General features: G+C 54.0%; 1 protein-coding gene across 3 annotated transcripts; it reads left to right on the top strand.

Annotated features, from left to right (window-relative positions):
• Positions 1-817: 817 nt before the first annotated feature.
• Positions 818-21,480, top strand: TRAF2 (TNF receptor associated factor 2). Of its 3 annotated transcripts, none has more exons than XM_069031767.1 (10): positions 818-1,602; positions 3,904-4,124; positions 4,714-4,792; positions 5,142-5,240; positions 13,095-13,166; positions 14,710-14,781; positions 15,735-16,094; positions 17,017-17,194; positions 18,073-18,221; positions 18,881-21,480. In XM_069031767.1, exons 1-10 carry the CDS (start codon positions 1,441-1,443, stop codon positions 19,097-19,099), a joined length of 1,611 nt encoding a protein of 536 aa, XP_068887868.1. In that variant the 5' UTR covers positions 818-1,440; the 3' UTR covers positions 19,100-21,480. The 3 variants fall into 3 exon arrangements, with proteins under 3 accessions (XP_068887868.1, XP_068887867.1, XP_068887869.1); XM_069031766.1 differs by having other exon boundaries at positions 820-1,602; positions 14,710-14,784; XM_069031768.1 differs by lacking the exon at positions 818-1,602 and adding an exon at positions 2,661-2,697 and having other exon boundaries at positions 14,710-14,784.
• The last annotated feature ends 204 nt before the right edge of the window (positions 21,481-21,684 follow it).

The following is a 21,684-nucleotide window of genomic DNA, read 5'->3' as shown; positions in this document are numbered from 1 at the left end:
CAGGACCCGGGGGAACGGCTGGAGCTGGGCCAGGCAGGGTTAGAGTAGATATCAGGGAAAGGTTCTTCCCCCAGAGGGTGCTGGGCACTGCCCAGGCTCCCCAGGGAATGGGCACGGCCCCGAGGCTGCCAGAGCTCCAGGAGCGTTTGGACAGCGCTGCCAGGGATGCCCAGGGTGGGGCTGTTGGGGGGTCTGGGCAGGGCCAGGGGTTGGACTCCTGGATGATCCCTGTGGGTCCCTTCCAGCTCAGGGGATTCTGTGATTCGATGAAAATCCCCGAACTGCATCAGAATCACCCAGAAAGTTTCGCAGTAAAGGCATGGAAAGCTGCTCGTGTCGCGTCATTTCTGAAGCGAGAGGGCACAGAGTTAACGCTCCCCGGCGGGTTTTTGTGGGGTCTCCCCATGACGAAGCGCAGGAGGAGCGGCAGGATCCCGGTCACGGTGCTTATCCGGGCATTGCTCGGAAATCAGGCGCCGAGAGGGCGCAGGGGTTTGTCATCTGTCATTTGTCATCCGTCACCGCAGCACGTCTGGCCCCGGCTCCCAGGGAGCAGGAGAATGCGGCTCTGGGAGGTGGGACATTAGCGGGGTGCAAGACTCGCTCCTCGGGCCGTGCGGTGGAACCGGGGTGCCGCAACAGCAGGACTGGGAGCAGCGCCGGGTGGTCCCGTCCGGTCACACGGCTCTCGTGAGCAACTCCAGAGCGTTCTGTCCCATCCCGTCTTCTCTGGGAGTAGCCCCAAGGCGGGCGTGTCAAGCAAGCCTGTGGTGCGGGTTTCCTGTCCCCTTGGGAACAGCACGTCCTGCCCCGGCACTGCTGCCAGGTCACAGGCAGTTCCGCAAGTGCAGGCAGGATTTTCCTTCGCTGGGCGACATCACCAAGTTTTCCGTGCCGGTGTTCCCAGACCAGTGCGGCTGTGCTGGGAAAAGGGCTGTTGCAGTGCAGAGGGTGAAGCAGTGCCCATCCCAGGGGAGCTGTGCCCGCGCCATTCCCGGTGCCCACGCACGCAGGGATGCGCTGTCCCCGGCTCCCTGAGAGGGAGCATCCCGCCCCGACGGTGCCTGAGCAGCACCTGGTCCCTCGCCAAGGGCTCGGTGTCCCCGAGCCCCCGCGGCCCTGCTGCGCCCTTCACTTCGACCCACTCGGCTTCGGCTCCGTGCTCGCAGCCAGGCTCCCGGGACAGTCACCTTGGCCGCTGTGTCACTGCTCTGTCACTGCGCCGGGCTCTGAGAGCGAGGATTTCCCCGGCCCCGGGTGAATTCCCCGCAGTGAGAACGCGCCCATCCCCGCCCCGCCGGCGCAGCAGGCGGTAAAGCCCCGGAGCCCCGGAGCCGGGCTAGGGGGGCAGGCAGGCTGGGGACCCCGGGTGACAAATCCTGCTGCTGTGACCTTTTGCCGAACAAGTTCCCCTGCGAAAAGCACCTCGCCGTGACCTCAATGCGGGCTGCGCCGCGCGTTTCTCCCACACGGCATTTCTCCTGCCACCGCCGTCCTGCCGCCTCCATCCTGCCGCCGCCCATCCTTCCCGACCGCTGGCCTCCACCGGTCCCCCGGGCCGGCGCCACGGGACGCGAGGTGGCCATGGCACTCTGCGCGCAGGTAGGCGAGGGCCCGCTGGTACTCAAAATGTCCAAAAACGGCTTAAAAACAATTCCTCAGGGTGCCAGGGCTCGCTCCGGGCCGTTTCCAGGGGACCAGGGGCTGCTCACCCGGGGAATGCCGCGGGAGATGGCTGTCCCCGGTGGGACCCCGGGTGGGTCGGGTGGCCCCAGGCTGAGCACCACAGTCCCGCTGGGTCCCTCTCCAGCAGGTGCAGGGGATGCATGAGGGGGTCCCAGGGGATGGATGGGGGGGTCCCTTGGATGGACGAGGTGACCCAGGAGGTCCTAGGAGGTGCATGAGGTGGGCTCAGGGGAAGGATGAAGAAACCCCAGGGGGTAGATGAAGAGTCCTGGGGGAGTGTGAGGGCGTCCCGGGGGTCTGGGTTCATTCCCAGCGGGGTGGCCTGAGGCGGGGATATGGCAGGGGACAGAGCGGGATCAGCGAGGAGGGGTGCTGGGGAAGAAGTGACAGAGGACGGGGTAAGGGGGTGACTGAGGAGCTGAGGGGAGGTGACACTGGGGGGGTGACACTGGGGGGGTGACTGAGGGAGTGACAGGGGGCATAACGGTGTGACGGTGGGGTGTTGGGACAGGGACAAGGATGGAGGCGGGGGTGCTGGGGGTGCAGGGATGTGTGATGGTGTTGGGGTGTCTGGGGGCGGGACGATTGCCCCAGGGGGCGGGACCAGTGCCCCAGGGGGCGGGACCAGTGCCTCAGGGGGCGGGGCTTTACCCGGGGGCGGGACCATTACCCCGGGGGCGGGGCTTTACCCGGGGGCGGGGCCATTGCCCCGGGGCGGGGCTTTACCCGGGGGCGGGGCCATTGCCCCGGGGGCGGGACCAGTGCCTCAGGGGGCGGGGCTTTACCCGGGGCGGGACCAGTGCCCCAGGGGGCGGGACCAGTGCCCCAGGGGGCGGGACCAGTGCCCCAGGGGGCGGGACCAGTGCCTCAGGGGGCGGGGCTTTACCCGGGGGCGGGACCAGTGCCTCAGGGGGCGGGGCTTTCCCGGGCGGGGGCGGGGCCTGGGCTCTCCACACGTGTCCGGGGGCGGGGCCTGGCGGCGCTTCCGGTGCGGGCGCGGAGCGAGGGCCGGTGAGTGCGGGGCCCTCAGGGAGCGGCGGGGCCGGGCCTCGCTCCCCGGGAGCCCGGCCCGGCAGAGAGCCCTCCTGGCCGTGGGCAGCCCGGGCCACACGGGGGCAGCGGGGCAGCCCCGGGCTCTTCTCCGGTTCGCGGTGTCTCCGCTCGTGGGGCTCCTCCCCGAGACAGGCTGGGGGTGTTCAGCCTGGAGAAGAGAAGGCTCTAGAGAGACCTCAGAACCCCTTGCAATGCCTAAAGGAGCTCCAAGGGAGCTGGAGAGGGACTTTAGTCAAGGACATGGAATGACAGGGCAAGGGGGAACGGCTCCCCAGTGCCATAGGGCAGGGATGGATGGGATATTGGGCAGGAATTGTTCCCTGGGAGGGTGGGCAGGCCCTGGCACAGGGTGCCCAGAGCAGCTGGGGCTGCCCCTGGATCCCTGGCAGTGCCCAAGGCCAGGCTGGACATTGGGGCTTGGAGCAGCCTGGAACAGTGGGAGGTGTCCCTGCCTATGGCAGGGGGTGGAATGAAACTTTCAGGTCCTTTCCAACCCAAACCAGCCTGGGGCTCCGTGGATGTGCTCCCTTAGGTGTTCTAGGTGGCTGTGGCATGTAGTCACAGGGAATGAAGGTGTGAGATGCATAAGCAGTCAAAACAAAAGCATTTTATTCTTTTCCTCCTTTCCAATTTGGTCATGCCTCTCGTATCCTCATTTTGCATCCCTCTGGAGAACCCTCTGTGCCTGCTTGGGCACCACTACTAAATCTGGGCTCCACTGTGTGCCCAGCTTCCCCCCAGAAACCCCCAGGACTGGCTGCCTCTGGGCAGAATTTTGGTCCCTTCTGACAGCTGACAGGTGTGAGAGCAGGCATTGGTGGGCTGTGGTGGCCAGCGGGTTTTGGTGAACTGAATTTATTATATTTATTTCTGATGGCCTTTAAGACCGTTTTTTACCTTATGTGGAGCAAGAAGCCTTAACAGGCTGCATTTCAGTCAGCTGGGACAGGGAGTTTTATCAGGTCTGTCCTTCCTGTCTCTGTGTTCTGGATTTAGTACTAAAATTCAAGTTTCCTCCAGTATTTGGGAGGTGAAGTGGTGTGGTTTTTACATCAGTGTGTTTACTGTTGGGGGACAGTCTAATAATCTGTGAGTAACACAGTTTATATGAAAAACCACCCCCATGCAATTATAATCAATTGGAGAAAATACTTTTATTTTCAGTCTCTGGAGATACAGCCAGAACTTTTTGTTCACATGGCAGCAGCAAACTCTTCTCCACCGGGTTCTTTGGATCTAAACCAGCCTGGGTTTGCAAAGGAGATCCTGGGAACTAAACTGGAGGTCAAATACCTCTGCTCCGATTGCAAGAACATTCTGAGGCGGCCGTTCCAGGCACAGTGCGGCCATCGCTACTGCTCCTACTGCCTGAAGAAAATCATCAGGTAACTGCTGTGCCTTCAGTGTGAAGACAAAATGCTTGAAAAGGCATCTTCAAGAACAAAAGCAGAGAAAAGTCTCATTTTCAGGATCTCCTCAGTAAGGGAGCTGTGCTCAGTCATTGAGGTTCAGCATCACCTCTTCTCTAAGGGAATGTGTAACCTCTGACTTGCCTTTGTTGTTGCTTCAAAGTTCTGTTTTCCAGAACTCCCTGCATTGTTTTTGCCATTGAGGAGGCAGTCCGGGTCTATCACTTATCTCCTTCAGTCCTCATCACAGCTACTGAATGCTCCTAAAAGTCATCATTTGGTTTTTGTGTCAAAATGGGAGAGGTTTAAGCACAAGCTGGCTTCCAGAGAAGTTTCCTTGTGTCTCACTCCTACCTTTGAGTGAGGGAAACTTAATAGAACAGTCAATTGGCAGAAGAAAAAAAATTAGAAATAGGCATCAAAAATACACACAAGCAAAGGCTCAGTGTGTTGTTTTAAAAATAAGAAAATACTTTCATTTCATAAAGTTACCAGAAATCACTTTATTGTTAAACATAAATTAATTTTTTTTGTTGTGTTTGATGATTATTTTTCTGTCTGATAGTGCTGGACCTCAAAAGTGTGCCAGCTGTATCCAGGAAGGAATATATGAAGAAGGAATTTCTATTTTGGAAACAAGCTCGGTAAGGAAAAATGCATTAAAAAAAGCCTAACACATCACTGGTGTCAGTAATACCAGTTGCAGTTTTTGTTTAAAACACAAGCTCTGAGAGCTTCTTATTCCCAGGAACCCTTTTCTTCAGTAGTGAGAAGGGTGATTACTGTCTTGGACTCCCCAGTGCTGAAATCCAGGTCACGTGTGTGTAGTGGTGCCCTACTTAAAGCTGTCACAGCGATTTGGTTGCTATCAGCACACCTCTGAGGGTTGATGGGGCAACTGGTCTGGGAGGAGTTTTCAGCAAGAATTCGAAGTCCTGATCAAAACTGCAACCCTCAGTAACATTTGTGGTTTGCTTGTTGTTTCCATTTCAGGCTTTCCCAGACAACGCAGCGCGGCGGGAGGTGGAGAGTCTGCCTGCTGTCTGCATCAACAGCGGCTGCACCTGGAAGGGAACCATCAAAGAGTATGAGGTACAGGCCAAAGCAAGGTTTGGCACGTCTGCATCCTTCTTTCCTCTGTGTTTGGGGAAGGCTCAGGGGGTTGTCCATGCCCACTGACAGTGGGGGAGAGCAGTCAAATCCCTGGACTTCACTGTCAGCTGCAGAGGTTCCCTGAGTGAGGGTTTGTGTGCCCTGCTGAGGGCACAGGCTGGACTGAGATTGTTTCAGGTTTGCTTGTGATCACAGGGATTTGCTTGTGAGCATGTCTCTGCCATGGTGGGAGCCACCTGCTCTGTCTCCAGCTCTTTTCTGCTATACAAGACTGTCAAGAAATTGCTGTGCCGTGAAATGGTTGTGAATTTCTCTGCATTATGTGAACCTAAAACTCCTTCAGACTCCATCAGCTCACAGAAAGTGACCTGATCCCATTTCAGCTGTCTCCAGAGCTACCAGGGCAGTGGGACTGGGTGTTGGGTACTGGCTGGTCACCCATCACCCGAGCTGTTCTGGGCCACAAGGCTGCTGGACAGGATGGTTTTTCCACCTCTGTTCTCCTCAAGGAGCCTACTAGGTTTTAAATCCAAGTTTTAGTCGTGGCTGTGGGTGGTTGGTCCATAGCATGTGAAGCTTTTGGCTCCTGAAGGACAATTCTGTCATCCCTCTTGGAATGGCAGAACCACCACACAGGAGGCCTGAGATAAGAGGAATGCATTTTATTTCCCTCTAACACTTGCTGCAGATAAAGATCATAGCCTGGTGGTTCACAGAACTTTGGTAGTGACTGAGATGTGTTTCAGGAGCAAGTTTAACCTCAGTCTGTCCAGGCTGACATTGGGATTCTCTTGATGATGCCATTGCAAGGTGGAAGGAAGAAGCAACAGCTGTGCATCGGGCCTGAGTGTTCTGCCCAGACTGTTGAGCCTCTTAGCAGAGAGATGCTTCTGCAGCTCTGCTTCTTTGTCCTGCTGTCTGAGCCTTCTGCTGTGTGCTCAAAGTTCAATCCAAGAGATGAAGATGTCAGTGCTGAATGGTTCTGCTGCTGCGAACCCCCATTTGTAGATCTGTGAGAGGCTCATGGTGTGGATGTGGGACTGAAGAAGTGTCAGGTGTAAAGCTTAACACTGCCACAGCACAGAGTTTGGGGGTTGCATGGCAGGGAACAGGGTACCCTGATACTGAGGTTTCAGGTTCAGGCTGTGCTGGTGGTGTCTGCAGATTGTTTGCTCCATGCTTTAATTTCTGCTGGTGCCCAGAAGCCCGATGTCTTCTGCAATGATTATAGTGAGCTCATCTTCATTAGACTAAACCAAATTATATCTGTCAGCAGCTTCCAGTGCTGATTGTGCTATGGCTGATGAGCTGTGCTGAACTTTTTCTCCTGGTTTTAAAAAAAAGTCTTAGCATGTTCTTGCAGAGCTCAGCAAAAATCTTCAGCTGCCAGAGGTTCTCCCTAAGCATTCTGACAAGTGTTCGAGTGCTTGAGTCCAGCCAGAGCTTCCACTGGGAGTTCAGAAGGGCAGCAAGCTGTCCTGGGATCAGGCTGATTTCTTGCAGGGCTGCAGAAGCATGTGATGCCCCAGAACCCTGCAAACAGCTGATGAAGAGCTCCTGGATGGATGAGTCTGTGACTTGTTTTTACTCTCCACCTGATCTTCCCAAGCTCATTTGGCCTTTGCTGGGACAAAGGATGACTGATAGAGGTGGTGGCCCTGGAGCGTGTGGGCTTGTGGGTCTGGGGCACACATCTTCCCTGCCAGGGGTTTGTGAGTCTCCACTCTCCTGGTTTTTGTGGAGTCTTGGGGAGTCCTGTGTGGTACAGGGGGTGGAGGGGTTTGGAGCAGTGCTGGCTGCTTTCTCTCAGGGGCTGAGTTGCCTCTCCTGCCTGTCCCAGTGGCATTCAGCCTGAGGGAGGAGGTCATTTTGTGCCCTCTCAGGAAAAGCTGGTTCTTTCCTAGGAACTGGTGGGAGGAGGTAAGGTCTGGCTTGTGTCATCTCCTCCCAGCTGCCTGCCAAAGAGCTGTGGCATTCAGTCAGGACTGGCTGTCCCCATGCTGCCAGAGCCATGTGTGTGGCTGAGGAGGGCTGGGAAAGGAGGCATTGAACGGCTCTGCTAGCCCAGAGCCTCTTGGTACCTTGGGCTAACATTAAACCCAGCCTTCAGAGCCAGTGCAGAGCTGCCTGGTGCAGCAGCGTTGCATCCGTAGCTGCACTGTGGGTAACGTCCTGCAGCAGCTCAGCTCTCCCGCTCTGGAAAGTCCCTCAGAGCTATTTCCGACAGGACATGGAAAGTCCCTCAGAGTGAATTCACTGTTTGCTAATTTAAAAATCATGTGTTGTGCTGAGAGAGGCTGCTCTCCCCTTGCAAATGAAGAGATACTGTCACTTCTGGTTTGCTAATCTTATCAGGGCACGCACAGGGGAAAAATACTCTGTGGCTGGAAAGCTTAAGCCTCAAAAAAAGGAGTAAAATGGATTTCAGTTTTACTTTCTGTTCAGGCAGACTAAAGATTGGCTTTCAAAGGGAAACACAAAACTGAATGAGTGCAGTCTGCTTGGACATGACTTGCACTTCTGCTTCAAGCTCTGTGGACCATATGAAATACTTAAGTCTGGATTTATGGCTGCATTTTTCAGAGTTTGTAAATACTTAGTGGCACTTGGATAAAGTTGTTTGTGGTGGAGCTGAAGGGTTTTTCCTTTTGTTAGTGACCTTGTTTCCTGTATATGTTTCCTGATGAGTCTGTCTGCATGTACATATGGAAAATCAGGCTGTGGGCATGAGCCTTTAGATTCAAGAGCAAAGTCTGCGGAGAACTGCAGAAACTAAACCCAGCCCATTAAAGCAAAAGGAAAGACCCAAAAAATGTGCCTGGTGATATCCAGGCAGAGGGAATTTGTGGTTCCTCAGTTCTGGTGTGTTTTTCCTCCTGCCTTACAGTACCTCCAGCTGCCCACGTCTCTCTCCTTGTATCAACATTTCGTTGTCAGTTTTCATACACCTTTTATTTATGCTTTTAATCCCACCAGTTCCCTTCCTGTGCCCTTCCCCCAGGACTGGGATGGGAGGAGGGGTACACATGAGGTCAGCTTTGGCATTCCCCTTGGTTACCCCAGACAGGGGATTTAACTCAGCCCTCTTCAGCTGGAAGGAAACAGAATTAACTGAGACATAAGAAAATGAAATTGTCCAATTTTAGGAAGGAAAACTAAGTTTTAAGCTTAAACCAGACATCAGTATTTAAACCAAATTTTGTGGGGCTCAGATGAGCTCAGCTCCTGAGGCTGAGCAATAGTCAGGTGTGGGAATAAGCTGGCCTAATCCATGCTGGAGGGAATGTGTTTTCCTTGAGTTTGTTGTTGTCACTTTGGTTTTAGAAAGTTCTTTGTAAGTGAAACCTGGAAGGCTGCAGAAAGTACAAAACTCAGAACCCAGGTGATGTTCCTCAAAAGCCTGTGGAGTCAGAAAGGATGTCTGCAGCCCCTTCTGGGCTACGTGGCTCGCTGGGAGCAGAAGAACAGCGTAACCAGGCATTCCTTTCTGCCCACTGTTCACACTTAGGAGGTGCTGGAGAGCCCCTACCGCACCCTATCTAGGGAAAACTCCCTCTTCAAAAATGCTGCTGGGGGCCCTGAGCCAGGGCTTCCTCCTGCTTTATCGTGCACTGTGTCATGCCCCTCCTTCCCAGCTGCACCCCGGGAATGCCCCAACAGGTTTTGGTGGTGATTTTCAGCTGAGGCTGAAACTTCATCTTCAGGCTTTTGCACATTGCTTAGAGGAGAGCTGTTGGTCTTTGCAGCTCGTTCACCTGTCTCCTGCTCCTACAAAGTTGTACCTCTGAGTGTTGTATCAGTGCTGTGTGGGGTACAGCGCTTGAGGTGCTGTGCCAGGAACACTTGGTGCTGCTGTAGATAAGGGTGACCAGCCTTCTTTTTAAAACCCAGTACAGCATTTATTGTCTTTTTCTCAAGGTTTTTGCTCCAAGTTCTGGCCTGGTGCTGAAGTGCAGTTTGCAGCTAGCTCCAGCCTGACCAGCAGGACCAGACCACTTTCTGGTGGGAGAATCCCTGACTTGCATGTGCAGGTGACCCAAAGGACCGGCTGCTTTTGGAAAAGGGATCAGACACACCTTTACTTTCCAGAGCCAGAGCTGAGGCCCACAAGCACATCCCAGCCACACTTGCAGTCTCCACAGTAGTTAGTGTAGCTGGCTGCTCAGACAAGAGGCGTTTTCCCGTCCAAACCCATGGTGGGAGGTAAAGCCACGGGGAGTGCCGGAGAGCGTGCGTGGGAGGGGGTTGGAAAGCCCCGACTGCAGAGGGTCTGCTCTTCACTTCTGAAACCAGCTCAGCCTTCTTGTGGTGGCCTAAAAATTAATAGTTTTGACATCTGCCCCTTGGAGAATGAAAAGCTGAAAGTCACGAGGTTTGAAGTGGAGGTGAGTGCCAAGGAAACCCCTCACCATGAACACACATTCCCATCTTGGAGGCTCTGGGGGCCCTGTGGAACTGACAGAGGTGCATGAAGCAGCTCATGTTTCTTGGCACAAAGAACTCTTTTACACTGGAGATGCATTTTCAGTGTTTTCTCTACAGTTCCACGGGCCCACCCTTTTCCTTGTAGCCAGGCTACCGTGTCAAAGGAGCCAAGTGCTGCACATGGCAGTGCTGGGGCTGGAGACCGCCCAAGCCCTGACAGCCACTGCTGTGCCCTGTGCCATGGCAGCTGCCTTTCCTCTGCCATCCTGGTAGTTTTGCTTCCTTGTTGCTCCCTTCCACCTGCCAAGCCCTTGAGCTGTCTGCTTATGGTTACTGTTGCTGTGCTCAGAGGAGACTAATGGAGTGTCTTTCCAAGACCGGGGGATTTTGCAGGAGAGCTGCAGTGTGCAGCTCACTCTGAGCCTGCCCTGCTCTCCCTTGTCCCTCTGCCAGCCCTGCCCTTCGCTGTGACCTTCCCACAGGCTCTGACAGAGGCATCTCACAGCAGCTGCTTCAACAGTGGCATTTCCCAGCTGCCTGCCTTGTCCCTTTGCTGGAGGGGGACCCCTGTGTCATGCTGATGGACTCCTAACATGGTTACAAGACCTCCATAAAACTGGACCTGTGTGGATGTGGCAGGCTATGAGCAGAGCAGCCAGGCAGCAGGGGCACGTCCTGCTCTGCCACCAGGGTATGGAGATAATGATTTCCAGCAGAAGCCTCTTGCAGAGTTGAAGTCAAATTTAGCGATGCCCTGAGAGGAGAAATGATGAGCAGATTAAACTGCAGTTTTGCCTGTTGGCTGAGGGAGAAGCAGGGAAGCAGCTCATCCTGGCATTGTCTTGGAACCACAGAATATCCCTAGCTGGAGGTGACCCACAAAGACCACACAGTCCAGCTCCTGGCCCTGCACAAACACCCCCCAACAATCCCACCCTTCAGAGCACAGTGAGGTTGGCCCTCAGCCTCCTTAGGAATGATCACTGTGTGCTCCAGGGATCAGCTGCCCTTATTAAAAGCTGCTTTTCCCTCTGTATGCCTGCACTCCCCTGCACAGCTGCAGTGCAGAGTGCTGCCCCGGATGGAACTGCCTCATCCTGCTGCCACAGTGTCCAGAGAGAAACTTCGACTGCAAATACTGCAAATTTAAAAATATACAGCTTTTCTGCTGATTGCCCTGGTCCTTCCATGGGCAGTGGTGTCTGATTTTCTAACCTTTCAGGTGAGCTCCCAGAGAATGGCCTGTCTGATGGTGGTGGGTGATGGGCAGGCTGATGTGGGGTTGTGTTGCTGTTTATTATCAGGGAAAGAAATTGATGTGTGGATCAGTCAGCGGCTTTGGTTGTGTCTTGGTGGTAATTGAGTGTGAAGAACCAGATGTTGCTGAAGGCTGTTAACTCTGCCCCAGCTGATTTTCCTGCTCCTGCTGTAGGATGCTGCAGGCTGGTGTGAGCCTTGCTGGGTGAGCCCTTCACTTCCAGCTCCACTTTAATTCTTCCATGGCTGTCCCCTCCCTCTGCCACCTGTCTGACTTGATTTCCACTCTGATTCCCTCTGGGAGAGTGCCTGCTCTTGCCTAGCCCACTCACAGCTTTCCAGAGCTCCCAAAAGCTTTCCAAGCAAGTGCCTGGATGTCTGTGGCGCTTATCCCTGTAGCAGAAGCTACAGCTGTGGGTTTGGGAAAGGTATAAACAGGAGGATTGCCCCATTGCTGGGGGAGTGGATGTGGCTCGAGTGCCAACCCTGCTCTTGGCTCCGGGGTGGGTTGGATTTCTTCCAGCAGTGATACCATCCATCTCTGTTCTGACACCCGCGTGGGGCGGGAGGAACAGGGGTTTCCAGAAGAGCCTGAAACTGTTTATACAGAAATGTTTGGATCTCTGCTGGCTGAAGCTTCTGGATGTCTTTAACCATTTACATACAGAATACACTTTAAGCTCAGCAGGGCTGGTTTCCTTCCTGTGCTGCAGGCAGGGCTGCCCACTCTTGGGCATTACATCGTGGTGCGGAGGGGAGTCAGGATGGAGGATAAATGCTGGGAGGTGGGGAGTATGGAGGGGGTGGTAGTTTCACACCCAGCATGTTGGCATGGGAGACCATAAGTTTAAAATACTCCCTTATTTAAAATAGATGCTTCTGCAATGAAGTTTCCTTCTTTCAGCCAGACCGTCTGTTCCACCAGCGTTTTGTGGGTCGTGGGGTAGATGTTATCAGATGTTTCTAGAACATGGGAGCTGTAGATGGGTAGAAGGGGCTCAGCTCCTCTGAGCAAGTGGATGAAGGCAGGCACTTGGCCTCCTCCTCCTCTGCAGGCAGCAGTGCCCCCCAAACCCCGCTGGCTGGCCTGTCATCTCTCCAGGGACACACAGTGAAGCTCTGAGCTTAAGTTACTCACTTAAAGCATAAAAAGGAGAGAGTAACCAAGAAGCCAAAGTGGAGCCACTGCTGGTTTCACTTTCCACTTCCTGATGTGTGACAGGGTGAGGTTTGTGCATGTTCCCCCACAAGACAACAGAGATTCAATGTGACCAGGTTTTCAAACATCTGGTTTCAGATGGCTGCATTAGAAATGCTCCTGGTTGGATTTTTTTTCTGTCCCTAGTATGGCAGAAGACTTCAGTGCTCTTGTCTTTTAATTTGAAACTTGATCCGCATATTCATGGTGTTTCCAATGCCTTGTTTCAACTGGTGGGTGTGTAAAGAGAAGGTTTAGGCAATGGAAATGACACAGAGGCAGAGGCATGTTTCAGCATTTCCAATTTAGCCAGCACCGTTGCTCAAGAGTATCACGTTGCCCTGGTCATTTGTTCAGCCTCTCTGGCCATCACACAACCCTGACTCTGGCTGCAGGGGCAGGTGCTTGTGTGCAGGGACTGGTAAATGAAACAGTTTAAAAATATTTTTCTTTCTGGTTGAAAAATGGTATTCTACATACAGAAGATACAATCAGACAGCTCAGCCCAGTGTGTGATGAGCTGGCACTGGGCCCATGCCTCAGCTGACTGATAACCATTACAGTGGAAAAATTACCCAGATTATCTTGCTGAGGTAGTGGCTCACTCCACTCAACCTGCCCCAATGTGTCTTCTCCTGGCAGAGCCATAAATGGAGCTTCCCGTTGATTATCTTGGCCATCAAAGCAATAATTTAATTTTTTTAAAAATCATGGTAGCAGCTTTTAAATAGAGGTTGAGGCTATGTAGGCACCCAAAATTGGGGTGGCCTGGAGGTCACAGGATGAGCCAGCAGCTCAGAGGGATCAGCGTGACCAAGGTCTGGTTGTAGGTCGGTAAATCCAGCGCTCGGCTGCAATAAGGTATAAACCCACCCCCGTGGGATTGTGCCCATTGCAGAACCTCCTTGGGGCTTTTACTTGAGGACAAATATCTCCTGTCCATTCCTTCACAGGCTCATGATGAAGTCTGCCCTGAATTCCCGCTGACTTGTGAAGGCTGTGGGAAGAAGATTCCCAGGGAGAAGGTATCCATCCGACCCTGTGCTGTGGGGGTGTTTGGTGTGAAACCTGATGGGCTGAGCTTGGCATTCTGGGAGCAGGGAGGAACAGAGTCCATTAGGAAATGAAGTGGGGAAAACAACTGAGGGGCAGCTGTTAGCATGGATGTGAGTTTTCCATAAGGATGGGCGTGAGGGGATGTGGCTCACGGGCACTCGGGGGTCAGTGTTGGTGCTGCCAGTGCCACCTCCCTTGGAACCACGTCTGGGGGCAGAGCCTCTGGGAAAAGCACCCTCATGGGTTTATGCTCTGTGGAGAGCAACTGCATCAACCACTGCTGCAATTTTGGAAAGAGAGCCCATCTCCAGCTATATTAATTGATATCTAATTAATCATCTAATGGAATCCATGGCTATAGCATCTCCAGGCTGCTGGCTCCTGGGACAAGGCTCAAAAGTCTGAAAAATTCAAGTTTTGGGGAACATTTTCAAAAAGCATTTTCATCTGAAACCATCTTGCCTTCTACAGGCAAATATTTTTAGTAGCAGTGTTGGAAAAAGCCCTTTAGCAGGGCAGGAGAACAGAGGCAGCAAAAGGAGGAGCAAAAGAGTTCTTCTAAATGGACAGCATAAGGAGGGGCTTGGGGCTGGGGGTGCAGCCCAGCTTATCTGCAGGCAGGAGCTGAAGCCCTGCAGGGAGCCAGCTCACAGGATCTCCATGGGTAATCTACCCTGTGTTTAAATATTAACTCCCATGTTTATCTCTCCAAACCCTTGTTGATTATTTGCTGCCATGTTAACTTTGAGTAACCCAACTCATTACACAAGCCAGATGGATTTAGAAGCCTTTAAAAAATGTGGTTTAAAACCAATTTTAATTGACATCTGTTGTAGCAGATGTAGGAGTTAAGTGGGGAGGGAATATGGTGGTTGTTCAGAAAAGAGCTCTGGTATCTGATGGTGAGGGGTGTACTGAACCCAAGCTGAAGCTGTGCCAGTGCTTGTTGGATTAATCATGTGCTGTGTGGGAACCTGAACGAGTCATCTCAGTGCTGAGGGGTTAGTGGCACCTCTCTGCAGAAATGTAATGCTGGGACAGAGGTAAAAATACCAGCCTGTGGCACGTCCTGACCAGAGTTGTGTGAAGTGCCCAAAATGAAATGTGCCCTTATTTCATGGGGTTGTTGCCTATTTTTTGTCTTGTTTCATGGGAGGTTGTTGCCTCCCATTCCTCAGCCTTCAGGGAAGCTCATTATTCTGCGTCCACAGCTTGTACCTGTACCTGTTGCTTTTTCTCTCTTGCATGTGAAGGTGAGCAGTGAGACCTCCCAGCTGTCAAGAGAAGGAGAAATTAAGCTTTCTTCAGGGGCCAGGGCTATATTTGTATTCCAGTGGAAGTCACGCCTGATGGTGGTCAGAGCCCAGGTTTAGTGGGCGCCGTGGCAGCCTGTGATTAGCCACAGCTTGGGCATTCTTCAGCTTGGCTGCAGTTTCCCAGAAGTCAGTGGGATGGAAAGGGAGCACTGGGGACACATAAGATCTAACACTGCCTTCCTTCCTTCCTTTCTAGTTTCGGGACCATGTGAAGACCTGTGGCAGATCCAAAGTACCTTGCCGGTTCGAGGCTGTGGGCTGTGCTGAGGTGGTAAGGGCTCCTCTCCTGGGTTACTTTGGGGCTTTTCAGTCCCAGGGTTAGAGTTCACTTGCAAACTGCTGTTGCACAAACTGTGGCACGTGTTTGCATTCAGGTGTTTGAGCAAAGAGGGGTTTTAAACTCTTCGCACATGGAGCTAATCTGCTGTGCAGAGTCTGGGTGTCACAGGAGTGAAATTCCTGTGGAAGGAAATCTACTTTAAGAGCACCCTGAATGCTTTGGAACTCTGGTGATTATGCTGCTTTCAGGGGGAATGGCTTCACACTGCCAGAGGTCAGGTTTAGATGAGATTTTAGGAAGAAATTGTTCCTTGTGAGGGTGGTGAGGCCCTGGCACAAGTTGCCCAGAGAAGCTGTGGCTGCCCCATCTCTTGAAGTGTTCAAGGCCAGGTTGGATGGGGCTCGGAACAACCTGGTTTAGTGGAAGGTGTCCCTGCCCAAGGCAGGGAGTGGGACAGGATGAACTTTAAGCTCTCTTTGAACCCAAGCAAGTGTGTAATGACTTGTGATTACAGTGATTCTCTAAGTGAAGAACTGGGGCCAGGCCATATTTCTCTATGTTACTTCGTTTTTCCAGCTCCCGTGGTGATGTTCATATAAATCCCTCCTCCAGGGGGTTATGTGAGGCTTTGTCCTTTGTTGCTGTTAGGTACATCTGACAGAGCTTTTCTGGGAGGGGTTGGTGGAAGGCAGAGCAGACCAGTTCAGCTGGGGGAAGCATTTAGCATTCCTCATTGTATGTGATTTGAAGCATTTCTAAAACAAAACAAAAACCCACACCACCCCCACAAAAATGCGTTTTTTAATTCTTTCTTTGTTCCCCCCCCCCTATAAATTATAAATTTAAAGCTGATGTTGTGACCTGGATAGGAAGAATTTGTTCTGTGGATGGTGACAGTGTAGATTGCACATGCTGAATGGGGGATGTTTCTCTTCATGTAGGTGGAAAATGAAAAGCTCCTGGAACATGAAAGCAAGTGTTTAGCAGAGCATCTCCACATGCTGCTGAGCTCTCTGCTCAGCCTCAAGGCTGGTGCTGGGGACCCAAAATCCCTTCCTGTCCTTTCCTCATCACAAAACAGCTCCCCACTGCTGGCAGCAAACTCGCTGTGCTCGGAGTCGGAGCTCTCCCGGTCCCTGGAGCTCTTGGGAAGGTGTGAGGCCCTCGAGAGGAAAACAGTGACCTTTGAGAACATTGTCTGTGTGCTCAACCGGGAGGTGGAGAGAGTATCCCTGACAGCTGAAGCCTACAGCCGCCAGCACCGGCTGGACCAGGAGAAAATCGAAACGCTGAGCAACAAGGTGTGTAACTGCTCACCTGGGCTTCCCAGCACTCCCTGCAGAGGCTTTTTCCTGTTTCCTTTCCGTGTCATGAGCTAGCAGAGCTTCACCACCCGGCCCTGAAACTCCACAAATCTGAAGGCAGAACGAAAATACCCTTTGTGCCTGTGCCCAATCCTCAGCAGCTCCCTGGAGAAGCTGGGGATTTAAAGCATCAGATCTGTGTTAATTATGAAGCTGGGCAGATACCGAGGGGTTCTTCCTTGGCGAAGTTTTCTGACAAGAGCCAGAGCACCCAGAATTTCAGTGCATCTCCTTGCACTGCATCTCAGTGAATCTGTGGGGCTGCTCACCTTCCAGACCTTTCCAAAGGAGAGCTGCCTTTGCCAAAGGAATGCCGTCAGTGCTGCTGCCTGCAGCAACAGTCTGGAGGTGTGAAGGAGCTGCCTCCAGCAGTCTGCTCCAGCACAGTCCCTGTGGAGTGCTCCTGGCACCTGGAGCTGCACAGTTTGCAGCGTGCCTGTGCTCTCTGGGCTAGGGACCTGGTGTGACGAACCCTGCAGAGGATGTAGGTTCTTTTCTTTCTCAGTTTAATTTTGTCACAGTGCTCAGTTATTGGGGCTTTTTTTCCCCTATCCTCACTTCTTGTGCTGTTCAGCCAATGGAGCAGCTCCTTGGAAGGATTTTTACATTGGCTGTGGGAAACTTTCCAGCTCTAGCACTGAGCTGTATCGATGGATCTTCTCCAGAGTGACAGGATGCAGAAGGAAGCTTCAGTGAATTGGCTTATGTTGCTCGATTTCTCCCTCCCGTGCTCCCTGTCCTTTCTGGAGAAAGTCTCTCCCTAAGGAGCAGTCCTAAAGGGGACACTGGGGTCTGCCGGGCTCTGCCAGGCCCCGCAGCTTGCGTGTCTCTAACCTGCACCCTCTGTCCCACTGAGCAGGTCCGGCAGCTGGAGAGGAGCATTGGGCTTAAAGACCTGGCCATGGCCGAGATGGAGGAGAAGATCCGCAACATGGAAGCTTCCACCTACGACGGGGTTTTCATCTGGAAGATAACGGAGTTTGCCCGGAAGCGCCAGGAGGCGATAACAGGCCGCTCTCCTGCCATCTTCTCTCCAGGTGTGCAAAATCCCCAAAATCTTTTGCATCTCAGTTGGGTGTGGGTTTCATGGCAGGTCCGTTGCTTGGGAGGTGCTGCCAAGGCCAGGCTGGATGGGGCCCTGAGCACCTGGTCTAATGGAATGTGTCCCCGCCCATGGCAGGGGCTTGGACTAGATGATCCTTGCATAACCTTTTTATTTGGATTAAAATACTCAACAGACCATAAAACCAGCAATAAAATGGTTAAGGAAGGGAGGAAATATATATTAGAGCCAGAGATACATTTTTAAAGCCCAAAGTATGACTGTGCAAGAGATAATGTCTAAATAAAGCCCAAACCTTACCAAGGGAAGTACTCAAGTGTCAGTATCAGAGGAAGGGGCTCTCCTCACAGAGTGCCCCAGCCCAACACTGGGACAGTGAGCAGCAAGTTGGGATCTGGTTGTTTGCTTGGGAAAGCACTCCCCACATGTGAGCAATAAGCTGACACCAGCTCCTCACACTGTTCTCTTGCTTGGTGGGGAGCTCCCCTGGCAGAGAATGGTTGGGAGAGGAGCTAGGGTTTGCTGAGCAGGAATTGCTCAGGTCCAGAGGTTCTGGAGAGCTTTTTCAGAATGTCCAATGCTGACACAGCCCTTGAGCCTGTACCCTGCACCTGCTTCTTGGGACTGTGGAACAGCACCTGTGGCTTGGCCATGAGAGAAAAGCAAATGAGATTTTACAATTACTTCAAAATCTGTTTTCTGGATGACGGCCATTCCAAGTCTTTTTTGTCTGAAAGACCTGGCTCCTCCCAGATTCCAAACTTAAGAGTCCTCAGAGTTCAGAGGGATCTGCTGGTGCCAGGCTGTGCTGCGTTGGGCCCTCACTGTGCCTGTTCCACACTTCTCTGACAGCTTTCTACACCAGCAAGTACGGCTACAAGATGTGTCTGCGCTTGTACCTGAACGGGGACGGCACCGGGCGTGGGACCCACCTGTCCTTGTTTTTTGTGGTGATGAAGGGACCCAACGACGCGCTGCTGCGGTGGCCCTTCAACCAGAAGGTGGGTCTGGAGCAGAGCCCACTGTATCCAGCCACAGCCATTCTGGTTTGGCACCCACTCAAGCTTCTTGGCACTGTCACTCTGGCCCACGTGGCACAGCAGAGGAAGGGCTCTGTGTTGGCTGCCCTGGGGGTTCCCCAGGTGTGCTGAGAGCACCGGCTGTGCTGTGGGGCAAGGGGGTGACATGGGGTGTTTGGAATCCCACAGAGCCTCTGCAGGGGTTGAGGGCAAGGGAAGATTGTGGTGACCTCAGAGCTTGGGGACAGTGGGTGCTCACTCGATGTCAGGAGCTCAGATCCCAGCTCCTGGGCATTGCAGAACACATGGAGACTGAGTGAGCGGGCACGAGTGGATGCAGAGAGAACAACAGCCCTAGCTCAGGGAAATACCTGTGTGCAGTGTCGGTGCTGGGAGCAAGGTGTAGGTTTTCAGTCAGTCCGACAGCCCTGTGCTGCCACAGGGAAGCTTCCAGCAACAGGCAGGATCTGGGAAGATTTCTACAGGACGTTACTGAGGTGACGTTCTCTGCTGGCCACACTCAGAGGCATTTCTGTGACTGGCAGGGTGGCTGTGGCTGCTGGTACCTGCACATGCCACAGCAGGTCACTGTGTGTGCCTTTTATTCAGCCATTCCCTTAGGTTCTCACCTTTCCCCACAGGTCACCCTGATGCTTCTGGACCAGAATAACCGGGAGCACATCATCGATGCCTTCCGCCCTGACGTGACGTCCTCGTCCTTCCAGCGCCCCGTCACGGAGATGAACATCGCCAGTGGCTGTCCCCTCTTCTGCCCCGTGTCTGTCATGGAAGCCAAGAACTCCTACGTGCGTGATGATGCCATCTTTATTAAAGCCATCGTTGATCTCACGGGCCTCTAACCCTCCTGACCTGGGAGCAGTGAACGTGGAGCCAGCCCTGCCCGGGCATCCCCCGCTTGTGCTGCACTTCAGGCGGGTCTCGGAGCGAGGAGGGGGCACAGAGTGGAAGGGGAAAAGCCCCTCCTGAAAAGGGACCTTCGCTCTGAGTGGAAACAAGGTGTCTGATGGGAGCCCTCTTTCCTGAGGAGAGGGTTGGGTGGACACTGGCAGGCTGTGGGATATGGAAGATTTCCTGCAGGGACTTGGGTGTCTGAACTGCTGCTGTCTGGACTCCCAGTGGAAACCAGTGCAGCTCTTGCTCTAGCAGTTTAGCCGACATCCACAGCTCTCAGTAGTAAAACAACGGTTTGCCCTGTCTGAGCTCCACCTCCTGTGGATTTTGGCTCAGCTGTCTAGGATTTCCTCCTGAGATCTCTGTGTTCCTGGAAGTTGTGTGCTGTAGGTGCTGTGGCTCTGCACTGCTAGTTGCTCCATGCCCTGGGAGACAAGGAGGGTGTGTGACGGCTGCAGTGCCAGCTGGGCAAGAGCGACACGGACTGGTTTGGTGCCGTTGGTGTGTTAGGAGGGTGCTGAACCCAGCTGCAGGGCAGGGCAGCCCTGAGTCCAGCCCTCGCTGGGTGTATGATGGGTGGTGTGTGCTGGAGTGTGGAATGGGGCAGGAGGTGCTGCTGCCCAGGAGGGAACTCGGGGCAGCACCAAGGATGCCTGGAGGGAAAGAGAAGTGAATCTGCTGTGGAGATTGTCCCTCCTGTGCCAGGAGAGGAGGGTGACACAGAGCTTGGTGTGCACCCTGAGAGCCCCAGGCCCTGCCCCGTATGCCGAGCAGCACTGGGTGGGGTGGGTGCTGTGCTGGGAGCTGTCTTTGCTCACAGGCAAAGGCACAGGCTCTGAACTGGCTTCCCTCCTACGGCAGCACAGCTCCACCAGCCTTCCCCAGGCTCCTGCTGCTGCCCAGCTCCATGTCTGTGTGCAGCCATGCTGCCGTGTCCATCTGTCTGGGCACTGCTGCCTCGGGCTGCGTGATGTCTCCTGTCTGCCCATGCAGTGGGCAGTGCTGCTCATCGGGCACTCTCCTCAATGGCTACCAGGGACTGGCCCTCCACTGCCAGCAGCTCCTGCCATGAGCCTGGCCCAGGTCTGATGGCTGCAGAGCCTGACAGGCTTGGGGTCTGCTCACACCTTGGCTCTGGCACAGGCACCCTGAGGGGTCCAGAACACCATCAGGCTCTGCCCTGGCAGGGAGCCCTGCGGGGTCTGGCTGTCCCCCCACGTGCTGGCACTGCCCTGACCTGCCCCCGGGGCTGTTTCATGTCTGCCCAGGAACTCAGGGATGCCCAGTGTCCTGCAGGCTGAGCTGGACCCTGGCCCAAGCTGAACCTCTTGCATGCACAGCTGCTGTGCTGGCCAGGGGCTCTGCAGACAGGTGCTGGGGTGACCTGTGAGCCCCCTTTGGAATCGCTGCGTGGAACTTCTCCCACCTGTGTGTGCAGGGGCTGGGGGCAGACCCAGCCCCTGCTCTTGGGGGAGGGGGACAGAAGCCGGTGACAGCACAGCCAGCCAGAGGTGGGAGAGGGGTGACAGGACCTTTCCCTTTGTGCAAGCCCCCTCCAGCCTGTCCCAAGGGATAGATCAAGCCCTATGTTGCTGCTCTCACCCTGTGCCTTATGAGGAAAATCCAGGTTGGCAGAGCCCTGCTTCCATCCACAGCAGCTCCCATGGGAGGCTTGGAAAAGCCTGGGAAGGGAGAGGAAGGTCAGCTCTGCTCACAGAATCGCTGAGAATTAAGTGTTATGTGGGGGCGAGCTTGTTCTGTGTTGATCTGAATGTCTCTGCCCATGGGGTGCTGCCTGCAGCCAGGCTGAGGGCTGTGGCCAGGCAGTGCCAGGAGGGACTGTGGAGACGCTGGCTCAGCTGGGGGGTCTGGGCTGCTTTCGGGGTGGGAGCTGATCCTCCTGTCCCAGCACGTCTGGAAGGTCGGTGGGAGAGTCGGTGCTGCAGCAAAGCTCAGGCTGAGCTCTTCCAGGCCATGGGGTTACTGGTGGAGGGGAAACATGGCCTGGCAGCCCCTCCCACTGGGAGCTTTTTCCTCCCCACCCTTCTGGTGCTGCTGACACTGGGCCTTTTTTGGCTTCTAGCAGCTCTGGAGCTGGCAGCAGGAATTGTCCCTATGTGCTGCAGGCAGGGGCCCAGCCCCTTCCTGGGCACAGCTCTGCCAGCCTGGTGGCCACACAGACAAAGAGTGGCCACAAGCCACCACTGGATTTTTGTGGGTTTTTTTCCCTTTTGACCACACCATCCTAGCCTGACACTGTGAACTAAGTTTTGTTTTCCTTGAGGGTGTAGTATGGTCAGAACCACTAATAAAAGCTGTTTAAACAGCATCGTTGTGTATGAGCCAGGGGATGCTGGGCACAGCAGGGAGGAGGATTGCCTCGGGCTGGGGGGTTTCTGTGCTGGGGGATTATTTCTGTGCTGGGAGCTCTCCCCAGCTCCTGTCTCCTTGCAGGAGCATTCCCAAACAAGGAGGAACCAGGGGCCGGGGAGGGCTGTAATGGCAAGGGAAGGAGCTGGAGTCTGGCTGCTGG

The sequence above is a fragment of the Aphelocoma coerulescens genome, chromosome 17 (assembly GCF_041296385.1).
Source record: "Aphelocoma coerulescens isolate FSJ_1873_10779 chromosome 17, UR_Acoe_1.0, whole genome shotgun sequence".
In the NCBI taxonomy this organism is placed as follows: Eukaryota; Metazoa; Chordata; class Aves; order Passeriformes; family Corvidae; genus Aphelocoma; species Aphelocoma coerulescens.
The sequence above is the reverse complement of the archived record's forward strand: the minus strand, read 5'-3'. Positions and strand labels throughout refer to the sequence as shown.

Coding starts and splice junctions, on each gene's coding strand:
- TRAF2 (XM_069031766.1), top strand. CDS start 1,441: ATGCGGGCTGCGCCGCGCGTTTCTCCCACACGGCATTTCTCCTGCCAC. Junction 4,125..4,713: donor TGCCTGAAGAAAATCATCAG/GTAACTGCTGTG, acceptor TCTGTCTGATAG/TGCTGGACCTCAAAAGTGTG. Junction 18,222..18,880: donor GGTGGCCCTTCAACCAGAAG/GTGGGTCTGGAG, acceptor CTTTCCCCACAG/GTCACCCTGATGCTTCTGGA.